The following is a 23,089-nucleotide window of genomic DNA, read 5'->3' as shown; positions in this document are numbered from 1 at the left end:
TGCAAGTTCAAAACTTGCCTCAGCAACTTAGCAAGACCCTGTCTCAAAATAAAAAATAAAAAGGCTGGGCAATGTAGTCCACAGTAGTAAGCCCCTGCATTCAATCCCTTCTACCACAAAAAAGAGTAAGTAGATGGGGCTGAAACCAGGCTAACCATAAACTGATAATAACTGGTGATTATATGGGAAGTTGATTATGCTATTCTATTTTTGTATGTTTGAAATTTTCCATAATAAAGAGGATTTTCTTAGTTGGAAGAAGATATGAAGATAGTTCACAGAAAAAGAAATTGAAAAGCTCATAAACATGAAATTCTACTTCATAAGAAAACCAAGTTGTTTTAACTTGTCAGATTGGCAAAGAATAGACTGCTAATACACTGTGTTGGTGAGGCTTTGGGGAAATGAGCACTTGTATTGCAGGTGGAAAGTATGAAAAAACAACTTTAGTTATAAATTTAATTTTAGATAAAATTACAAGTGCACTTAATCTCACCATATATCCCACAGAGAAATTTATGTATATACAAAATGACATAAGTTTATACAAGGTAATTCACGTCAGCATTGTAACAGCAAAAAATGGAAGCAATTTACATGTTCATCAGTGAGGGAGGGACAGGTTACATTACATACACCCACACTACACAATCATTTAAAAAGAATGCATGGAGAGTTTGTACACTGTTATAAAATAATCTTTAAATTGTTCAATGGGGAAAAAAACAAAATGCAGACCAGTATGTATAGTAAACTATAATTTATATTTTAAAAAGAAATGCAAATATCTAATATTTGCTTATATATACAGAAGTTTACATTAGAAACTGCTGACAGGGTTTGCCTGAGAAGGGGAAATAAGTGGCTAAAGTAATAGAATGGAAGGGAGGTTGTTCACCACACACTCTCTGCATCTCAATTTCCTTCAAAAAATAAAATTAGCTCCATTCTTCATTTTCATATCATCAAAGCTTAAACTTTATTCCCTTTCTAAAACTCAAAAAGAAAACCACCCCAAAAAACAGGGCAGAAGATCTAAACAGACACTTCACCAAAGATGATATAAAGTTGGCAATTAGGTGTATGTAAAGATGTTTAACACTTCATTATGGAAATGGAAATTAAAACGATGAGATAACACTACACCCCTATTAGAATAGCTTAAATCCAAAACACTTAACTCCACCAAATGCTGGTAAGGATGGGGAGCTACACGAACTCTTGCTGGTGGGAACAAAAATGGTGTAGCAACTTTGGAAGACCGTTTAGCAGTTTCTTACCAAACTAAAATTACACTCTACCTAAGGAGCAGAAAACATGCAACACAAAAACCTACAAATGAATGTCTTCCTAGAAACTTCAGGAGATTATTTTTTTTAATCTGCTAAACTCTGGGATGGAAACATATTTCTATTACAAGAGAGCAGTCTTATTTTATCAAAGCCCCTAAAACTTGAACCTGCCTCTACTCTAAGGCTGAGGTACACCACTCTACTTTGATCTTACCAAATGAACATGAATCCTTTCACATAATGTATGGGAACTCCTCAGGACTATGGAGTGTTTTAAATAATAAGATGTACAGGATGTAACACAGAAGAAAAAAAAAATCTTCAAATAAAAATCTAGGGATTGTTTAGAACAGAGAATGCTAAAAGGGCACGTTGGCTAATAAGCAGGATCATTACATACCATGTCACCTACAGGGAAGTGACTTCATTATGCTTCACAGAACAGTAGTGAGAAGGACATAGTCTTCTGAACACACCTAACATGGTTACCTACCACTCCCACCTGAGTATAAAGGAACACTCTGGCAGTTTCAGTCTCTAGAATCAGTGAGTATATTACACTGGATCACAATCTTCAGGAACTTTCTCCTTGTTGTTTACATAATTCCTATCAGAGTTTTTCTCCCTTGCACTACCTTGACGAATAGCTAAGCCAAAGCAGGATATGGGCACTCTGACCACAGACTCCAACCACTATTTTTGCTAGTTTTACGACAAAGATTATAAAGACATAAGCAACCCAAACAGAAGAGGGAAATTGCTTCCTTCAATAGCAAATCATGATGCACAATCAAGTTTGAACAAATTTTGAGAGACAAAAATGTTCTGTGAATGAGTAAGACTTTTATTCTGTTATGTGGTTCTTTTCCTCTCCCAATAACTACATTTGGCTTACCAGCACTCACTCACTCACTAGCCTAAATTATGGACAAAAACTAGTAAGTAGAATACATGAATTCATACAGTGACTTCCCAAAAATGGACCTATTTTGTACTGAGAACTCAGCCTCCAGTGAAGCAAGAAGATAAAGTCCTTCAAGCTTACCCACCACAGTATTATAAGGCTCTTGCTCTTATTCTTTTCCCAAAGAAGTGCAAATGATGACAAAGCACAAATGAATTAATTCCTTACTAAACCCATCCCAACAGACCCTACAGATATTTTCTACAGCAATTAGATACCAACTGTGAATGGGAGAGAAATAAGGATCACACCCTAACAAATGACATAACTACAGACACCAGTTCTCACAACTTGGCACATTCAACCACATATGAAAACATTTCCATCTGAGTAGTACATCTGTTAGATTAAGTCATGTACGTATAGGACGATTTTTTAAAAATACAACTGGAAATTAACCATTTCTTCTTACATTAATATACCAGGAACTGTATAAAATATATAAGCAACTGACTCACACACTCCAATAATAAATACTCTTAGGTAATCTTCAACCTGAAACAAGCCTCCATTTATTGACTACTTACAGTACAGTGATTTCATATCTTAGCTGGTAATCGAAGATGGTTATATATTAAGTGAGAGAAAACATAATCTCTCTTCCAGATATCACCTCTCTGAAATCTGGGGAAATTCAATTTTAAGAACTAGAACTGCATCTCCTGGTGGCAGCTGTCACCCTGAGAACAGGAACAAGGCAAAGAAAGTATACAGAACTTTGATTCTCCTACACAGGTGCACATAAAGTTAGTTTATTAATGACTACATTTTGAAGCCAGCCATTTTTGTCCAATATTTAAATAACAAGTTAATATTAAAGCAGAAGGTACTGCCACAATGTGGCAGAAGTAGCTTTATCCATAAACCCTTCACACAATTATACAGTAAATGCTATTTTTATTTAAAGCAAGGCACCCCTACTTGTTCTAAAATATGGGATGTGCTACTGCACTGAAAAAGCAAATGAGGAGACTTAAAGATTTTTTTCCTGTCTAAAGCTGGTTTAAATCAAGTGAAGCCATTAATGTCCTTACCAGTCTGGACTATGGTAACATATCACTTTACAGTTTCAAGACTAACAAACACTCTTAAGGTTTACCCAAAACCAAAAAAGGGGGGGAGTCCATTTTTAATTTGAGACTAGACTTCCCCTTAAACAGACAGGCACCAATATTAAAATGCCTTTAACCACAAGGTTTAGAAAGGCAAAACATTTCTAAAGACATAAAACTGCCACTTGTCGTTACTCACTAACCTGCGGTATTTATTTATTTTAACTGCTACCCCTAAGTAATCAAGTATAGCTAAAATTAAAACTATTCTGCCACACCATACTGGTTTAAAGATCTGAACCCCTTCCTTGCTTTGGTGTTTGGTTACAATAAAACATTATTTCATCCATAAGACGCTTTACATCAGAGCTCTCAATTCACAGGCAAAATCGAAACCTTAAACAGATTATTTTTTAAATGAGAAAAAGATTTTAAAGATAGTATTGAATAAAAATATGTAGTCTTTACAATGGGTAACATATCCTCTATAAAAACAAACTGCTTAATTATATAAAATAAGGAATTAATCAGATTTTCTTAATCAGATCCTGAATGGTTTAAACAAAAATTTAAGATTTGTGGTTTATTTCATAATACCAAACTGAATCTTTCTCCTTCTCAACAGTTCACTATGAATTTTTCTTAAAAGCAATTAACCCCAAACCCCAAAATCCTTTCTCTAGCAGTTGCTGCCAATAAACAGGAACTTTATAGCCCATGTCCAAGAAAGATGTGCAAATGAAATGCTTCTTGCTTTATCCTGAAAAATAGAAAAGAAAAACGTTGCATTTTTGTTTGAAATGTAAAAAAAAAATTACGTGTCCACATACCATTTAAAATTACAAGTTCTATTTTTTTTCTTCCTGACTCAGTACAAGTTATCTGACAAAATTTAAGTCAGGAGTCAGGCATGGTGGTGCACACCGATAATCCCAACATCTCAGGAGGTTGAGGCAAGAGGATCACAAGCTCAAGGGCAGCCTCAGCAACCTAGAGACCCTGTTTCAAAAATAGATGAATAACTCGCTGATAAGCAGATGATGATACATAATAAGGGGTGGGAGGGAGGCAAGAATAGAGGAAGGAGGAAATGTATAGAGGGAAAAGGGTGGGGGGTAGGAAAAAATAACTGAATACATCAAGCACATGTGTGAGACCCTGGGTTCAATCCTCAGCACCAAATGTAAATAAATAAATAAAAAGATTCTTTGACAACTAAAATTTTTAAAAAAAAGATCAAGCTACTGACAAAGTATCACTATAAGAAATAAAAATTCATTTTGATTGTACAGTGCTTTCAAGCATTATCCATGCATAAATCTTTTTCCCCAATTCCCAATATTGATCATGCTATGTGCCCCCTCCCCAAATTGTATAGCTACCTCTTGTAGCTATAAATCATAATGCATGGAAAATTTCCCTTGCATTAGCTTTCCTTCCCACTGAAATTTAAATATATTTCCTCAGTTTTAAGATATTTTCAGCAGACCTTACTGCAAACCTGTTTGTTTTACCGAAGATAACATTTGAACTCGTTTTGTTTATTATGACAATTTTGTTATTGTCCCCATAGGGGCTATTTGGTCTAAGATTGAATAGTGTCTGATTTGGGCACTGCTAATATTGATCTCCCCTTAAAGAAAGGGTTTTGGAAACCTATAGGGCCACTATAAGCCTATAGGGGGAAATCTGCAATACCCCAGAGATCTGCACTGCTAGAGGGGAAGATACATGAACAACATGAAAAAACAAGGGAAGAAAATGATTCAAACAAATCTAGATTCTATAGTAATAGAATCCAATAACAATATGTTAGAAGAAATGTCAGAAAGGACTTCAGATTATACATGATTAAGATGATTCGCGAAGCAAAGGATAACATAAGAGAGCAAATGCAGGCAATGAATGATAATAACAATAAGCTGAAAGAGCACCTGCAGGAAGCAAAAGATCATTTCAAAAAAGAGATAGAGATTCTCAAAAAAAAAAAAACAAACGGAAATCCTTGAAATGAAGGAGACAATAAACCAAATAAAAAACTCAATGGAAAGCATCACCAACAGACTAGACCACTTGGAAGACAGAACCTCAGACAATGAAGACAAAATATTTAATCTTGAATATAAAGTCGCCCAAACAGAGAAGATGGTAAGAAATCATGAACAGAATCTCCAAGAACTATGGGACATCATGAAAAGACCAAATTTAAGAATTATTGGGATTGAGGAAGGCACAGAGATACAAATCAAAGGAATGAACAACTTATTCAATGAAATAATATCAGAAAATTTCCCAAATCTGAAGAATGAAATGGAAAATCAAATACAAGAGGCTTACAGAACACAAAATGCAAGAATCGCAACAGATCCACACCAAGGCACATTATAATGAAAATGCCTAACATTCAAAATAAAGATAGGATTTTGAAGGCCACGAGAGAAAAGCATCAGATTACATATAGGGGGAGACCAATACGGATAGCAGCCGACTTCTCAACCCAGACTCTAAAAGCTAGAAGGGCCTGGACCAACATATTTCAAGCTCTGAAAGAACATGGTTGCCAACCAAGAATCCTATACCCAGCAAAACTAACCTTCAGATTTGAAGATGAAATAAAATCCTTCCATGATAAACAAAAGTTAAAAGAATTTACAAATAGAAAGCCTGCACTACAGAATGTTCTCAACAAAATATTCCATGAGGAGGAAATGAAAAACAACAATGGAGGTCAGCAAAGGGAGGAACTACCTTAGAGAAAAACCACTCAAAGGAGAAACCAAGCCAACTTAAAAACCAAAAATAAGCCAAATGACTGGGAATACAAATCATTTCTCAATAATAACCCTGAACGTTAATGGCCTAAACTCCTCAATCAAAAGACATAGACTGGCAGAATGGATTAAAAAGAAAGACCCAACAATATGCTGCCTGCAAGAGACTCATCTCATAGAAAAAGACATCCACAGACTAAAGGTGAAAGGATGGGAAAAAAACCTACCACGCACATGGACTCAGTAAATAAGCAGGGGTTTCCATCCTTATATCAGATAAAGTGGACTTCAAGCCAAAGTTAGTCAGAAGGGATAAAGAAGAACATTTCATACTGCTTAAGGGAACCATAAATCAGGAAGACATAACAATAGTAAATATTTATGCCCCAAACAATGGTGCATCCCTATACATCAAACAAATCCTTCTCAATTTCAAGAATCACATAGACCACAACACAATAATTCTGGGCGACATTAACGACCGCTGTCACCACTAGATAGATCTTCCAAACAAAATCCAACCAAAGAAACCATAGAACTCAATAACACAATCAATAACCTACACTTAATAGACATATATAGAACATTCCATCCGTCAACGAGCAGATACACTTTCTTCTCAGCAGCACATGGAACCTTCTTGAAAACAGACCATGTGTTATGCCACAAAGCAGCCCTTAGGAAATGCAAAAAAATAGAGATACTGCCTTGTGGTCTATCAGATCATAATGGACTAAGAGTAGAAATCAATGACAAAATAAAAAAAGGAAATTACTCCAAGACTTGGACACTAAATAATATGCTATTGAATGAAACATGGATAACAAAAAACATCAGGGAGGAGATTAAAAAATTCTTAGAGGTCAATGAGAATGATGATACAACATATCAAAATCTCTGGGACACCATGAAAGCAGTACTAAGAGGAAAATTCATTGCATGGAGCACATTCCAGAAAAGAATGAAGAGTCAACAATTAAATGATCTAACATTACAGCTCAAAGCCCTAGAAAAAGAAGAACAGAATAACAGCAAAAGTAGTAGAAGACAGGAAATAATTAAAATCAGAGCTGAAATCAATGAAATTGAAACAAAAGAAACTATTCAAAAAATTTACATAACAAAAAGTTGGTTCTTTGAGAAAGTAAACAAAATAGACAAACCCTTAGCCACACTAACAAAGAGAAGGAGAGAGAACACTCAAATTACTAAAATACATGATGCAAAAGGAAATATCACGACAGACACCACTGAGATACAGAACATAATGAGAAGCTACTTTGAAAATCTGTATTCCAACAAAATAGAAAGTACCAAAGACATTGACAAATTTCTAGAGACATATGCTCCACCCAAACTGAACCAGGAGGACATACACGATTTAAACAGATCAATATCAAGCAATGAAATAGAAGAAGCCATTAAAAATCTACCATCCAAGAAAAGCCCAGGACCAGACGGATTCTCAGCTGAGTTCTACAAGACCTTCAAAGAAGAACTCATTCCAATACTTCTCAAAGTATTCCAGGAAATAGAAAAGGAGAGTACCCTACCGAACTCATTCTATGAAGCTAATATCACCCTCATACCCAAACCAGGAAAAGACACATCAAGGAAAGAAAATTTTAGACCAATATCCTTGATGAATATAGATGCAAAGATCCTTAACAAAATATTGGCAAACCGTATCCAAAAACATATTAAGAAAATTGTGCACCACGATCAAGTGGGGTTCATTCCTGGAATGCAAGGATGGTTCAACATTCATAAATCAATAAACGTAATCTATCATGTCAATAGACTTAAGGGTAAGAATCATATGGTTATTTCAATTGACACAGAAAAAGCATTTGACAAAATACAACACCCCTTCATGCTGAAAACATTAGAAAAAATAGGGATAGTAGAAACATACCTGAACATTGTAAAGGCTATTTATGCTAAGCCCATGGCCAACATCATTCTTATGGAGAAAAACTGAAACCATTCCCTTTAAAAACGGGAACAAGACAGGGATGTCCTCTTTCACCACTTCCATTCAACATTGTCCTCGAAACTCTAGCCAGAGTAATTAGGCAAACTAAAGAAATTAAAGGGATACGAATAGGAAAAGAGGAACTTAAGCTGTCACTACTTGCGGATGACATGATTCTATCTTTAGCGGATCCAAAACCTCCTCCAGAAAACTTCTAGACCTCATCAATGAATTCAGCAAAATAGCAGGCTATAAAATCGACACACATAAATCTACAGCATTTTTATACGCAAGCGACGAAATAGCTGAAAGGGAAATGAGGAAAACAACTCCATTTGCAAAAGCCTCAAAAAAAATAAAATACTTGGGCATCAATCTAACCAAAGAGGTAAAAGATCTCTACAATGAAAACTACAAAACACTGAAGAAAGAAATTAAGGAAGACCTTAGAAGATGGAAAGACCTCCCATGTTCTTGGATAGGCAGAATTAATATTGTCAAAATGGCCATACTACCAAAAGTGCTATACAGATTCAATGCAATTCCAATTAAAATCCCAATGACGTACCTCACAGAAATAGAGCAAGCAATCATGAAATTCATCTGGAAGAATAAGAAACCCAGAATAGCTAAAGCAATCCTTAGCAGGAAGAATGAAATAGGCGGTATCGCAATACCAGAACTTCAACTATACTACAAAGCAATAGTAACAAAAACGGCATGGTATTGGCACCAAAATAGACAGGTAGATCAGTGGTACAGAATAGAGGACACGGACACAAACCCAAATAAATACAATTTTCTCATACTAGACAAAGGTGCCAAAATTATGCAATGGAGAAAAGATAGCCTCTTCAACAAATAGTGCAGAGAAAACTGGAAATTCACATGCAACAGAATGAAACTAAACCCCTTTCTCTCACCCTGCACAAATATCAACTCACAATGGATCAAGGACCTTGAAATCAGACCAGAGACGCTGCACCTTACTCAAGAAAAAGTAGGTCCAAATCTTCAACTTGTTGGCTTAGGATCAGACTTCCTTAACAGGACTCCCATAGCTCAAGAAATAAAAGCAAGAATCAATAACTGGGATAGATTCAAACTAAATAGCTTTCTCTCAGCAAAGGAAACTATCAGCAATGCAAAGAGAGAGCCTACAGAGTGGGAGAATATCTTTGCCAATCATACTTCAGATAGAGCACTAATTTCCAGAATATTGAAAGAACTCAAAAAACTCTACACGAAGAATACAATTAACCCAATCAACAAGTGGGCTAAGGAAATGAACAGACACTTCACAGAAGATCTACAAGCAATCAACAGATATATGAAAAAATGTTCAACATCGTTAGTAGTAAGAGAAATGCAAATCAAAACTACACTAAGATTCCATCTCACCCCCATTAGAATGGCGATTATCAAGAATACAAGCAACAATAGGTGTTGGAGAGGATGTGGGGGGAAAGGTACACTCATACATTGCTGGTGGGACTGCAAATTAGTGCAGCCACTCTGGAAAGCAGTGTGGAGATTCCTCAGAAAACTTGGAATGGACCCACCATTTGACCCAGCTATCCCACTCCTTGGCCTATACCCAAAGAACTTAAAATCAGCATACTACAGAGATACAGCCACATCAATGTTCATAGCGGCTCAATTCACAATAGCCAGACTATGGAACCAACCTAGATGCCCTTCAATTGATGAATGGATAAAGAAACTGTGGTATATATATATACAATGGAATATTACTCAGCTATAAAGAATAATAAAATTATGGCATTTGCAGGGAAATGGATGAAATTGGAGAATATCATGTTAAGTGAGATAAGCCAATCTCAAAAATCCAAAAGAGGAATGATCTCACTGACAAGCAGATGATGACACTTAATGGGGGGTGAGAGGGGGACAAGAATGGAGGAAGGAGGGACTGTATATAGAGGGAAAAGAGAGATGGGAGGGGTGGGGGGGAAGGAAAAAAATAATGGAATGAATCAAACATCATTACTCTATGTAAATATATGAATATGCAAATGGTATGCTGTTACTCCATGTACAAACTGAAACAACATGTATCCCTTTGTTTACAATAAAAATAAATTAAAAAAAAAAAAAAAAAGAAAAAGAAAATTTTTTTTGAGACAGTATTCCTAAGTTGCCAAGTCTGGCCTTGATCTTGGTGATACTCCTGCCTCAATCTCCTGAGGATTACAGGTGTACACTATTGCACCTGGCTGCTAAATATATCTGGACACCCCTTGACTATGTGATATCTTTTTTTTCTCCATTAATTGTTCTCATATATTGTGTTGTGGTCATTTTCCCACAGGTAGTAATACATTTCTCTGAGACATTTAGCTGTAATGATTTTTGACAACCCATGGGACATTCTGTTACTATAGATGTCATAGGTGATTTCTGGATATAAAGTTCCACAATCCCAAAATGTTAAATATATTAACTTAGTTCTATGTAAAGTATATTTCGTGCTCAGTTCCAGAAACCTGTCTTCATACAAGGCTGGGTACCTTAAGGCCCAATTAAATTTTCCTTACTTTAAATTTTTTTGTTTTGTTTTCGTGGTACTGGGGATTGAACCCAGGCGTGCTCTACCACTGAACCACAACTCCAGTCCTATCTTGTTCTAAATTAAAAAGAAAATGGTTTCTACCATATTACAAATTAATGTATTATTATTTATCTATTTGAAAATAATTATTTCAATTATTTGAAAATAATTTTCATAGTTGGACCTCTTAAATTTCCCTTATTAGGGCTCAGTAAAGCATTTGCCCAGCAAGTGCAAGGTCCTGCGTTCAATTCCCACATTGTTTAAAAAAAAAAAAAATTACCTTACTATCAGGAGTCCCTGGAAGTCTTATTTTCCTTTTGGACATGAATTCAGGAACAGTTCAATATACCTATGGTCTGAAAACAATAGAAAAAGATTAGTTTTTAAAATCTGAAAATGCAGAAAAAATATTGCAGTCATTTTTCTCAAAGTCTAGATGGCAACTCAAACCCATTTCCTAATTGAAAACAAAAACAAGGCTACAGAGGATGGCAAACACCCACAGTCTCAGCTACCAGCAGGCTGAGGCAGGAGGATCACTTGAACCCCTTAAATTTGAGACTAGCAAGACCCCACAGCTCTCCAAAAAATTTAAAATAAAAATATTAAGAAAATCAAAAATAGGTAGGTAAAAACAAAACCTTGACTCTAGATAGAAATATACAGGATAACTAGCAGTCAAATAAGTGTTTTTTCTTATAATATGCTGTTTTATATTTTACATTTAAGTGCAATTTTCCCTAGGAAAAATTCTACACCAATCCCTAAATATAGAAAGATATTTGTAAGCAAAGACAAGCATTGAAAACAAGGAAACCAGGAGCAATACTTACGAACATGGGACCGATCCTTGAGCATAGCTGCAACAGCATCCTCATGGGTATCGAAGTGCACATCAGCTTCTCCAGTAGCCTTTCCACTGGAACTGTATTCCATGGTGATTCTCACAGGCTTCAGTGGAGCAAAAAACTAAACAAAGGCAAACAAAAAGAACATAATTGAACTAGGCCCAAGGTTTAGAAGTACGGTGGCTCTACCTTTTTTTTTTTTTTTTTTTTTTTTTCTTGCTGCACTAGGGATCAAACCCAGGGCCTCATGTGTGCCAGACCTTGGCACTATACCCATGAGCCACATCCCCAGCCCAGGTAGTGGTGGCTGTGCTTTTGCTTTCAGACACTTAATTCACACACCTGACATACTGGTTTTAAGAAAATCTTTTAGTTAAAAATCTACCATCTGTCTTCTGGTCTTTCTGAGTTTTCTCAGACTCAAAGTTGCATTTCAAATATCTGTTATTGAAAAATCAAAAAATACAAATCCTTATACAAACTGTTCTCACATAATTTTTTAAACCAATAAGGATCATTTTTATATTACTTCTCCAACACACATCTGTATTTCTAATGAATATCAAATACACTTCATTCCTTAATAATACATTTAATCAGATATTTACTTGATTATCAGATTTTTTTCAGAAATACATAAACAGGGCTACCACACTAAGTGGTTATCATTCCAAACCAAAGCAACAACATGTTTCACTGAAAACATGCAACCTTCAATTGGGTAAAGATATGATTCTTAGTATGCTTTTGTTCTGTACTGGAGACTGAACCCAGGGGTGCTTTATCACTAAGTTACAACTTCAGTTCTTTATTTTTTGAGATAAGGTCTCACTAAGTTGCTTAGGACCTCGCTAAATTGCTGAGACTGGCCTTGAACTTGTGATTCTCCTGCATCGGCCTTCCAAGTCACTGGGATTACAGACGAGTTACTGCATCCAGTTCTTAGTATGCTTTTTTAAATAATGACAACTTTGAGGCTTCACTAGCAACCAAAGACTCCAGTTCAGATCTATCTTTCATACATGTTCTTAAGTTCATAAGGTAGAGAGTTTTGTTGTTTTATGTTTTCATTTCATATGGTATATATTACAAAATTAAAAAGTGTATTTTAAATTCATTTTCTCAAAAATTAGGGAGTCCCATTGCATGAAGGCTACATGTGTCTAATAAAAACTCAAGTCCTGGATTTTTGTCTAGAACAGAAGGTACCTGACTTTATAATGGTTGGATGGTTCCAGTTACGATTTTTCAACTTCAAAATGGTGTAAAAGCAATCCAAATTAAGTAGAAACCATACTCTGAATTTTTAAACTTTCCCTAGCTAGCAATACACACTAAGATACTCTGTTGAGAGGCTGGGCAGTGGCATCAAACATCTCCCAGTCAACCACAAGTTCACATAGATAAACCACCACACCCTACAATGTGCTGTGTTGCTATATTTAGTAGGTTAGGCATACTAAATGCATTTTCAAATTATGATAGTTTGAATTTATGTTGAGATACTGGAATATCTATATACAACTGCTGTTCAAAAAAAAAAAAAAAAAAAATCCTCTGTAACTACATGCCTTAGTGTCAGTTTCCCAAAGTGAAAAATGAATAAGTTGAAGTCATTTATTCTAAAACCAAATTTTCCTACTTTATTACTAAATCTACACTATATTACTGTGTATTTATAAAATCCTCTTATCTGATTTTCATTTTAAATGTAATAAAAAGCCACCACCCCTTTTTTAAGAGATCTATTCCACCTACAACCTACAAGTTGATCTCAAACTCCTAGATTCAAGGCAATTCTCCTGCCTCATCCTTGAAGTAACTGAGACTATAGGCACAGACAACCACACCCAGCTATCCTACACTTTTCAGCTACAAAAAAATTAAACAAGTCTCTACAACAAGAGACCTTATCTAACTGTCCAAAGATACTCCAGAAATACAGCAGTTTCCTCTGTACCTTCCCCAAATTAATACAAATTCAATTTCAGAGCATCACTTCAAACCTATTGAGAATGGATATCTTAGTGGCACACACATTTATAATGTCCTGGGCATTAGCTTGAAAAGGTAATCCTCTCATGTGGACAAAATGCAATGAAGGCGTGGTTCCAAAATCAACAGCCTCTGGAAGCTTTTCTGAGATCTCCTTAGGCAGTTCTGAAGGTGGAACAAAAAACATTGTCAAGGACATAAAGCATCAAGAGCTATTAACAGATTATAATTAGATATGACCTTTATATCAAAATCCTCAATTCAATCTGAACCAATAAGGAAGGGGTTTAAAAGCTAAAATGATTTGAATTTCTGCTACTTAACAAATATCACCTGAACACCCACAAGCATCTAATACCTCAAACCATTACTAAATTAAGAACTTAATTTTCTGTTAAAACAGAAAGAAGGTAAAACAGTCATAAATTAAACTGTAAAGGAAGAGAAACTTTCTGGGTTCCAGAAGGAAAGGAAAGGAAAGGAAGATAGAAAAATATGGTGACAGGATAACTCCAAGGCACCAGTTGGAAAATACTTGACAAATTTCAAAGACTCCAAAATGTTGCTTTGAGGTTAGGAATCAAAGAAATAATTAAATCCAGAGGCAAACAAAAATCCTTACTTTGCTCAATATCCCTGCTTTCTATACAAATCTTTCCCTTAGTTTAAATGCTGACATTTTACTTCCTTTCCTTACATTTTTAGTGCCCAGTTTTTAACAGACTACAAAATTATTAAGTTAAAAAACATAATCAAATAACCAAGCCCTTTGGTATATGTTCAAAGTACATACAAAAGAGACAATAAATTTTAACTCAATTTCCTTGTCCTGCAATCTCACAATACAATTAAGAAAAATATTTTCTTAAGTTATTAAGAAAAATATTTTAACAAAAACCAAAACATACAAGATAGACCCAATGAGTCTCAAGAGGAGACAGGACCTTACCTATCTCCTTCTCACTTTCAAAACCTGTCATGGGTCGAATGTCCTCATTTACTTCATGTTCTTCAAAGACCACTTCTGGTTCAGTTATATACTTAGCAGTAGGCGAAGATACCATTTTCTTTCCCTTATGAGAGCCAACATGGGTTCGAACTTCATTCCTTCTGCTTGGAAATATCTCTATATACCTAAGTCAAAACAAAAATGAATAGGTACAAATGATGCAAAGTAAATTTACACTGAACTCATTTATAATAGGTTTTAAGATATTTCCAACAGCTTATGAAATACATGTATCCAAAGATAACAGGTAGGGGGAAATTTAACAGTGAATATAGATATTAGTCCATGGAAAAATACTCTGAACAGATCAGGAATTTAATCATTTTACCTCAAAATTTGTGCCTCTAAATAGTTTTCCTCATACACATTTTAATAATATTTTTTACTGTTTTGCTTCATGTGAATAACTATCCTACATGTAATTGTGGGTACAGAAAAGAAAGTTGTTTTTTTTTTTTTGTAATGCAAAAGGTTTGACAGATTTTTCTTTCTCTTTTTTTAAAGAATCTTTATAAGAAGGTTACTGTGGCTTGGATATCTTTCCCCCAAAGTTTCCTTTTAGGAACCCAGTAACTGGGGTGATAGTACTGGGAGATGCTGTGGAACCTTTAGAAGATGGGACCTAGTACAAGGTTCTCTGGTCATTTGGGGCACTGCCCTAGGAAGGGAACACTGGTCTTGTGAAGCCAATTCTCAGAAGAGTAAGTTGTTATAAAAGCCTGAGTTTAGCCCTGCAGTCACTCTCTAACTTGTGAGAGATGCAGTATCTTCTTCCCACAGGTGAGCACTCACACTACTCACAGCAGGGGGAACCTCAACAACGTACCACACTGTGTGGACTTTCACCATCTAAAACTGTAGGCTAAATAAACTTCTTTTTGTTATAAAGTTTATTGTGCCTCAAGTATTTCATTCTAGTAATGAAAAACAAACCAAAACAAAGGGGTTTTTTGGTTTTCTTTCCACAGTTGCTTATCAACCTGTCAAAGTCCTGCAATTTAATTCTGTGAAAACTAGACACATCTGTACAAGACAGTCCCAGTGTAGCCAGATGCAGTAGCACACACCTATAATCCCAGCAACTCAGAAGGCTGAGGCAGAAGGATCACAACTTCAAGGCCAGCCTCATCAACTAAGGGAAACCCTCAGCAATTTAGCGAAACTGTCTCAAAATAAAAAATAAAAAGGACTGGAGAGATAGTTCAGTGGTAAAGTACTCAAGTTCAAATAAAAAAGTACGTCACAGTGTAAGAAGAGCTAACTTCTCCAGGATTTCAATAGAAGATAAATGAGAAGTCAAGAATTCTGACTTGCCATTATAGTGACAGTGGACTATTTATTAAATTCAAGCTGTTTTTTTCTCAATACTGTTTCTCCAAACTAGCTTATTAAATGTGAGCTATAAAAATTATTTGTATTTACAGACATACAACAATTACATGAGGGACTAGGGGTATAGCTCAGTGGTACAGTATTTTGCCTAGTATAAATGAGGCCCTGGGTTTGATTCCCAAATCCCTAAGAGGGGAAAAAAATAATTAAATGAAAACACTTTTTTGAGACAAGTCTTGCTACGTTGCCTAACTTGGCCTCAAACTCGCATCCTCCTGCTATAGCATCTCAGGCACGTCACTGTGCCCAACTCAAGAACCTTTTTTTTTTAAAAAGACCTATGAATCCATTCTATAAGTAGATTCTGAAATATATGGCTATGGAATGGCACTTTCTTTTTTTAAGCTTCAAAAGAACTGAATAAAAAGGCCAGAAAACAGCAAAACAGAGATTTAAAATTTGACAATTTACTATGCCTCCAAAATTGAATTTAAACACAAATCACCTATATCATCATGTGCATCCTGATAATGCACAGAAGACACTGTACAACTGACCCAATTTCTTCAAAAGTCAACTACATTTTTAAAAGGGGAAAAGAATAAAAAATAAAAGAGGAGGGATTTACTCTATTTTAAGAGAATCAGAGATGTATCAAAAGCAAGGTATGGATTTTTCTGGATTCTGGTTCAAACAAACCAACTACAAAAAGGTATTTTGGATTTAACTATGAAAATGTCATCATGGGCTATTACTGGATAATAAATTATTGCTAATTTTGTTGGATGTGACAATACTGTGACTATGTAAGAAAATGTCTTCTTTAAAAGACAAATAATGAAAATAAACAGATGAAATGCCAATAATTTGTTAATTGAAAACAATGGATATCTGGTAGCTCCTCATACTATCCTACTTTTCTGTATCTGGAAACCGTTTCGGAGTCATATTAGAACACATTCATCAAAATGACTTGAAATGTGATGCTGCTGCATCACTAGTATCTGGCTCACTCACCGGTTACCAATTTCTTCCCTGTGTTTCAACAGGGCTTGGTTGGCCATTTCAGGTTCTTCAAACTGCACATACGCTTCCCCTGTTTTTCTTCTCCCTCGATAGTCCATCACAAAAGTAATGTCCACTATATTCAGTCCTAGGATACCAAAATATTATTGCAAATTAGTGTTGCTACCAGGAGCTTTTTATAATCTTTATAGTTTACAAATGCACTAATAAAACTTGTATGTGGTTTGCCAATCCCAAAGCTGGATACATGCTTAATGGGTAGAAATTATTATGCAGCCAGAAGTTATTAATAAATATATACTTTATTTTCAGAATGTTCGTGGTCCAAATAACCAATCTTTTTGCAATACTAGAGACTGAACTAAGTAGCACTCTACTACAGAGTACATTCCCAGCCCCAACCCCATCCCCCACCTTTTTTTTTTTTTTTTTTAATTTTGAGACAAGATCTTAATAAGTTGTCCAAGCTGGCCTTGAACTTGAGATCCTCATTCCTCAGTCTCCCAGGTACCTGGGAATATGTGTGCAAGACCATGCTCAGGTCCAAGTAGCCTATCTTAAACACACCTCTCCATCAAGGTTTTTTATCTGTCTCTTTTTTTCTTTTTTTGTCATTAATTATATTTTAAGAGACAACAGAGATTTAGACTAACATTATTACTAATGGCACATATTTTATAGCTAAGAATTAGGTAATGTTTTGAAATCACATGAATTGTTATTGTCTTAGACAAACATAGCCACTATTTAGAGCAGATATTTTCTTCTACAGTAAGACAAACCCTCATGAAATTCTGAAATGTGATATCACCCAAAGATCTGCCTGTTAGATCAAAACACATCTAAGGTACAGAACAAGACAAGCAGATGGAGTGTGAGGGGAGAAAAGATACAAGGACCCAAACGTGATATAACTACACAGCACCTGCAAAGAAGTCTACGATGTCTTTCTCATTGCAACTATAAGGAAGTCCTCTTAAACGAACCACACCATCATTCACCACAGGTGAAGACTTGACCTGCAGGCTCTTCATTAAGGCATCCACATCTTCATTATTTATCTCATATACTACAAAGAAAAAGCACAAAATGGATGCACAATTTACATAACAAAGGATCCCATTTTAAAAAAAATAAATCAAATACACTAACACTTGGTGGATTACCCAAGAATTAAAACACCAATAGCTTTAATCTTTATGCACTTCTCTCAAGAACACTTATTGAATATCTACTATGTGCCAGTCATAACCTATTTAATACTCACAACTTTAAACTTGGTCAACATTTTCATTTTATGAAACACTGAGATGATCTCTCTAATGCTCCATTTTTACAAGTTGTAAAATAATGCATTCACAATATTTAACTACTGCACTATTGTTAAAGAGTCTTGCAAAATTTAAAATCTAAAGCAAGATCATAAAAAACCAGAATCTGATGAACATACCTTCCACATATCGCTGACCCATGTACATGCGGTGCTTTTCTAAGGCTTTCTGCACATCCTGCTCTGACTCCATTTCAATTAAGGCATCACCCCTTCGTTTCCCATCTCTATTTAAAAGGAAATGTATTCCATTCTCACTATTGCGGATTCTGCAGTCTAAAAGTATATGAGTAAAGTCAATTAAAAATAGAAATCAAACTTCAAGCTCAATTAGACAAGTCATTAGAATGCAATTTTCCTACAACAAAGGAGGAACCAAAATGCCTATCAGGTTCTTTACACAAATCCCCATCACTGAAGTCGTCCAAACACTAATGAGGTAGTAGTGTCTAAAATGTTCCAAGTAGAAAAGATAAGCAAATCTTGGCTCAGAAGCTTAATATGTTCTAAACATTAAATGGCAAGTCGGGCTGGGTGCAACTCAAAATGCATTATGTCCATTCCAAAGTTTATATAATCGGTTTCAAATCACTTAAGCAATTAAAATATGGTTAGGTTTAATTCCTATGAATAAAATATCTCCTATAAAAGTAATTCTGCTATGATAATTTAACTTTCCCCACTTTTCTTTACTAAGGAAAGGCATCTATAGTGCGTATTTCCTACAATGCAAGTCAAAGAAATAAGTGGCAATTGGCTTTATAAAATGCATGACTCACACAATGTTAACATTAATACATTCAGTCACATCCTTTTACCACATTTTAAAGAGAAATCTACTAAAAGCCTCTTGAAAGGAAAATTTTAAACTACAGTCAGATACAGAAACTAAAAAACTAACTGAAGATTAGTAAATCTTCCAAACATGTTATTAAAGGAACTTTATGCAAGTGATCTTGTATTCGAAATGCATTTACTACATAAGCAGTTACTTTCAATCCCACATTTCCACTAATAGGTTTGGCTTTTTGTTATATACATATTAAAACTTGAGAAAACTGGCTTTACATCATGTCATTTTAAAATTATTTTTGTTGAATTCAATCTTTAACCATGTTATATTCCAAACAGTACCATGATGTCACTTAATGAGTGTGTAACCAGCCACAATTCCCAATCATCAGAGGATGTCTCCAGCATAGCTAGACTGGGATTCTGTAGGTCTACCTTTTACTCAGACAATAATCACGTATTTAAATACACATAAGATATACCTGAGAAAAAGTTAAGCACATCTTCCACAGTGCACGACCAAGGCAATCCTTGAGCTCGAATGAGATAAACATCATCCACTTCCTCTCCTAACTTGGATGGGGCCAATTCATACTCAGGGAGTTGTGGAAGGTCCTCCAGGTAGGTAGTTTTGGACTCCTTTCAAGAGAAATGAAGAAATGACAACCTATTTAGAAAGCGCTTATTTCTTCGAACAGATGCTCTAGATGTTAGACTATTTCAGAGGTGAGAAGTAAATTTCACAAATCTAACTCATCCTGTTTTGGCTTATTGTACATCCACAAGCAATAAGCAAATACATCTTAGTCATTTAGCAAGGCACAAATTTTATTTTTAAATTCATCAACTGCAAATTATAACTAATAATAATGTTTTAATTAAGACAGTACAAAAATGATTCCTTCACTGTGACAAATATTTGGGAGTCCCCTACACAGAATGCACCATATTAGACCCTCTCCAAATAAGACAAATACAGAAGATGATTCAAGTGCTATAATTAAGATACAAAATACTATAGAAATTCAAAAGAGTCTAACAGAAAAAGAATCAGGACATGATAAGAGATGGGCCTTGCAGGAAATATAAAAAGATGGGGCATTCCAGTTTGAGAGGTGAGGGGAAGCAGCAGTCCAAAGGTGCATTTGAAAAATAGCAATTAATCTCATTTGTCTTGCAAGGTAAAAATAGAGCCAAAGAAGATGAGCTGGCAAAAGAAACTTGGTAATATACAGCAGAAGGCCTTCAGAGTTGGGCTCAACGTGTGTCCTTCACTTGGTGAAGTTAATAAAAGACACTGAGGAGTGGGTAAAACAAGACAGCAGACCTTGGAAAGATTAATCTATCAGACCAACTGAATAAGAGAAAGATCTTAAAAGGCAACAGCACAAGTGTGAGGTAACAGGAGCCTCAGAAATACCTGAAGTAGACTGTAACACTGAGCCCAAACTGAAATGAGAATCCAACAAAGCACTATACCCATAAACTGAGAACGTAAGTCGGGCTTTAAGACTTGCAATTTACTAAGCGAAGGACAGATATCTGTGTTTCTGTCACGTTTTCATGAACACTTAATGTCCAATTTTAAGGAGTCAATAATAAATGTAAGCACAATGTCTAACACATAACAGATTTTACAAGAAACCAGCTCACAACGCTATTTTTTTAAGACAACTTTTTTCCATTTTCCCAGAATTCCATAAGCATCATAAGCTTTTACAGAAAAAAGCAGGATAAAGTATTGGGCCAGCATTCAAATAAATTGGCTCAGCCACGGGCAGACAGCAGCTTCCCAAATTCCATAAATTCAAGGAGAAGCACAAATTGAATTATGATAGATAAGACCCAAAGCATTAGCGCGGAAGGTAGTGAAAAAGTGAGCAGGCTCTTCTCGGAGACCACGTAATAAGCAGAAGAAAAAGCTCCATATACAATGCATAGAATATTTGCAATCTGGGTTCTTCAAATACACACTTTAAGAGATAAGAATGGGAAAAAAGTAAAGGAAAACATTCCCAACTGGCCCCCAAATCGTAGCCCCCTAGACGCTCCTACTCTACTCATCCCCTCCCCCAACATCCGACTGTTCTCCCAGTGGACGGCGACCCACAGTCCTAAAGGACCTTCTGTCAAAGGAACTAGAGTTGCAGAGGTGACCTTCAGTAAAGTGGGGCAGCCCGCCTTTCCCCAGGGACACGAGAGGGGCGCGCTGGGGATGCGGCTCTTTCCCAAGCCAGCTCACGCAGCTGTGTCGCGAACCTTCGTATCGGTGGCTACCGTGAGGCGCCGAGGGCCGCCCGGGCCTAGTGCTCTGGCTGCACTGAAACTCCCAACCCTCCGCGGGGACCGGCCTCCCAACTTCACGACCAGCGGGCGGAGAGCTAGAGGGATGCGGGGTTGGGGGCGTCAGCAGCCTCACAAAACCTACCATGGGCCCGGCGGGAAACAAGGCCTCAACATTCACCCCAGCCACACTTACACTGCCCAACCGACCAGAGACTCGAGGGGAGAACAAAACAAGGAGAAAACCCAAGGCCTGGGAGAGCGTCCCTTGTTCCCGTGCCCAATAGGAGGACGGAGCGGGAGGGGGGCGGGTGTGCGGCGCCTGCCGCGGATACCCGGGCGCGCACGCGAGGCGCACGCGGAGAGGCGCGGGGACGCGTGCGCGCGTCCGGTGAGGGGTCCTGCGCGCAGCCCCTCGAGGCATCCACATACCTGGCTGTAGCCCCGCGCGGAGCCCGCGGCCGCCGCCAGCGACTGCGGCAACAGAGGAGCGCGCAGAGCCGGGTAGGAGGCGGCGGCCGCGGCCGCCGCGGAGGTGGCCGCAGGGGGAAGGCCCGCCAGCCTCCCGGCGGGCGCAGGCCCGATCTGGAGGCCCCGCGTCTGGGAGGCGGCGGCCGCAGCGGCCCCGAGTAACAGGAGCAAGCGGCGGCGGCCTGAAACGCCCGAGGGGAAGGAGCCAGGGGCGGAATAAAATGGCAAACAGGCGGCGCCGGTGCGCCGGCAGCTGCTGCAGTTACAGCCGCAGCCCCGGAGCAGCGCCCCGAGTACCCAGCGCGTCCCGGCCATGGACTCCGGAGGCGGCGCGGGGCCTGGAGGCGGCTGCCGCTGCAGCTCGAGCGGAGGGGAAGTGGAATCCAGGGCCGGGGAGGGGGCGCCGGGCACATGCGCCGCGGGCGCCGGGGGCAGTGGTGAGTCGGGAGGAGGCGGAGGAGAGCGCGCCGCTCCGCCCGGTCTCCGCCCTCGGGGCGGGGCAGCCCGCAGGCGGGTGTGAGCCACGGGACGCGCAGCCAGACGCGGGTAAGACCTCCGCGCTGCTGGGTCCCGAAGAGACCCAGTGAGGGCCTTCCAGCTCTGGATTGGGCCCTGACCTCGCCGCCCCACATTGTGCCTCCGAGGCGTGTGACGTGAGCAGCGAAAGAACAATTTCTGGAAAGAATTGTGATTCTTGATTATAAAAAGATTCTGATATAATATCAGAGGCTTGTTACTTCTACACTTGAGATATGCAGGAAGCCAACTTTCTTTGTTTTAATGTGAAATACTTATTATATGCTGAGAACGTACATTACAAAGATAAAGCCTCCCCTAATGAAACAGTGTAGTCGTCACAAGTGACTTGCAGAGATTTGCAAATAAAAAATAATCGGTTGTGTAGTGTTCCTCCTGTGTCCAGTATTTGTCAAAGAAGATAAGGATAAATGGGAATTCTTAGAGTTAAAAATAGAACAAAGCTAATATCTCAAAACTTTAAAGCATGGAGATGTGGCTAAGTGGTAAAGTGCTTGCCTAGCATGTAGGAGACCCAAGGGTCAATCCCCAGTACCATGAAGGGGGGGGGGGGGTATTGTTGTTGTTGTTGTTATTATTATTATTATTATTATTGAAAATCTCAAACTTAGAAGAATATAGTGAGCTTCAGAACTAAAGAAATTATCAACATTTTTAGATATTTCATCCATCCCTGCTGCCATCCCAAGTTTGGTTTGGTTTTAAGACAGGGCCTGCCTAAGTTGCCCAAGCTTACCTGTATCCTCCTGCCTGAGCCTCCCAAGAGGCTGAAATCATAGGCATTTGCCATCACTCCCAGCCTAACATTTTTTTTTTTAATATTTTTTACTTGTCAGC

The 23,089-nt window shown here is 37.5% G+C and overlaps 1 protein-coding gene across 3 annotated transcripts; it reads right to left on the bottom strand.

The window, feature by feature from the left end:
* Positions 1–426: 426 nt before the first annotated feature.
* Positions 427–22,139, bottom strand: GRSF1 (G-rich RNA sequence binding factor 1). 3 transcript variants are annotated; one of them, XM_079153017.1, is made up of 10 exons: positions 21,677–22,139; positions 19,444–19,597; positions 18,290–18,445; positions 17,765–17,908; positions 16,831–16,966; positions 14,422–14,606; positions 13,516–13,637; positions 11,463–11,598; positions 10,910–10,985; positions 427–4,068 (listed from the first exon to the last, which is right to left on the bottom strand). In XM_079153017.1, the coding sequence occupies exons 1-9, from the start codon at positions 22,028–22,030 to the stop codon at positions 10,936–10,938; spliced, it is 1,437 nt and encodes a 478-aa protein (XP_079009143.1). In that variant the 5' UTR covers positions 22,031–22,139; the 3' UTR covers positions 427–4,068; positions 10,910–10,935. The 3 variants fall into 3 exon arrangements, with proteins under 3 accessions (XP_079009143.1, XP_079009141.1, XP_079009142.1); XM_079153015.1 differs by having other exon boundaries at positions 19,444–19,600; positions 21,677–22,138; XM_079153016.1 differs by lacking the exon at positions 21,677–22,139 and adding an exon at positions 21,390–21,656 and having other exon boundaries at positions 19,444–19,600.
* Positions 22,140–23,089: the final 950 nt, after the last annotated feature.

This window comes from Sciurus vulgaris (genome assembly GCF_902686455.1).
Source record: "Sciurus vulgaris genome assembly, chromosome: 9".
NCBI classification, from domain to species: Eukaryota; Metazoa; Chordata; class Mammalia; order Rodentia; family Sciuridae; genus Sciurus; species Sciurus vulgaris.
This window is presented reverse-complemented; position numbering and strand designations above follow the sequence as displayed.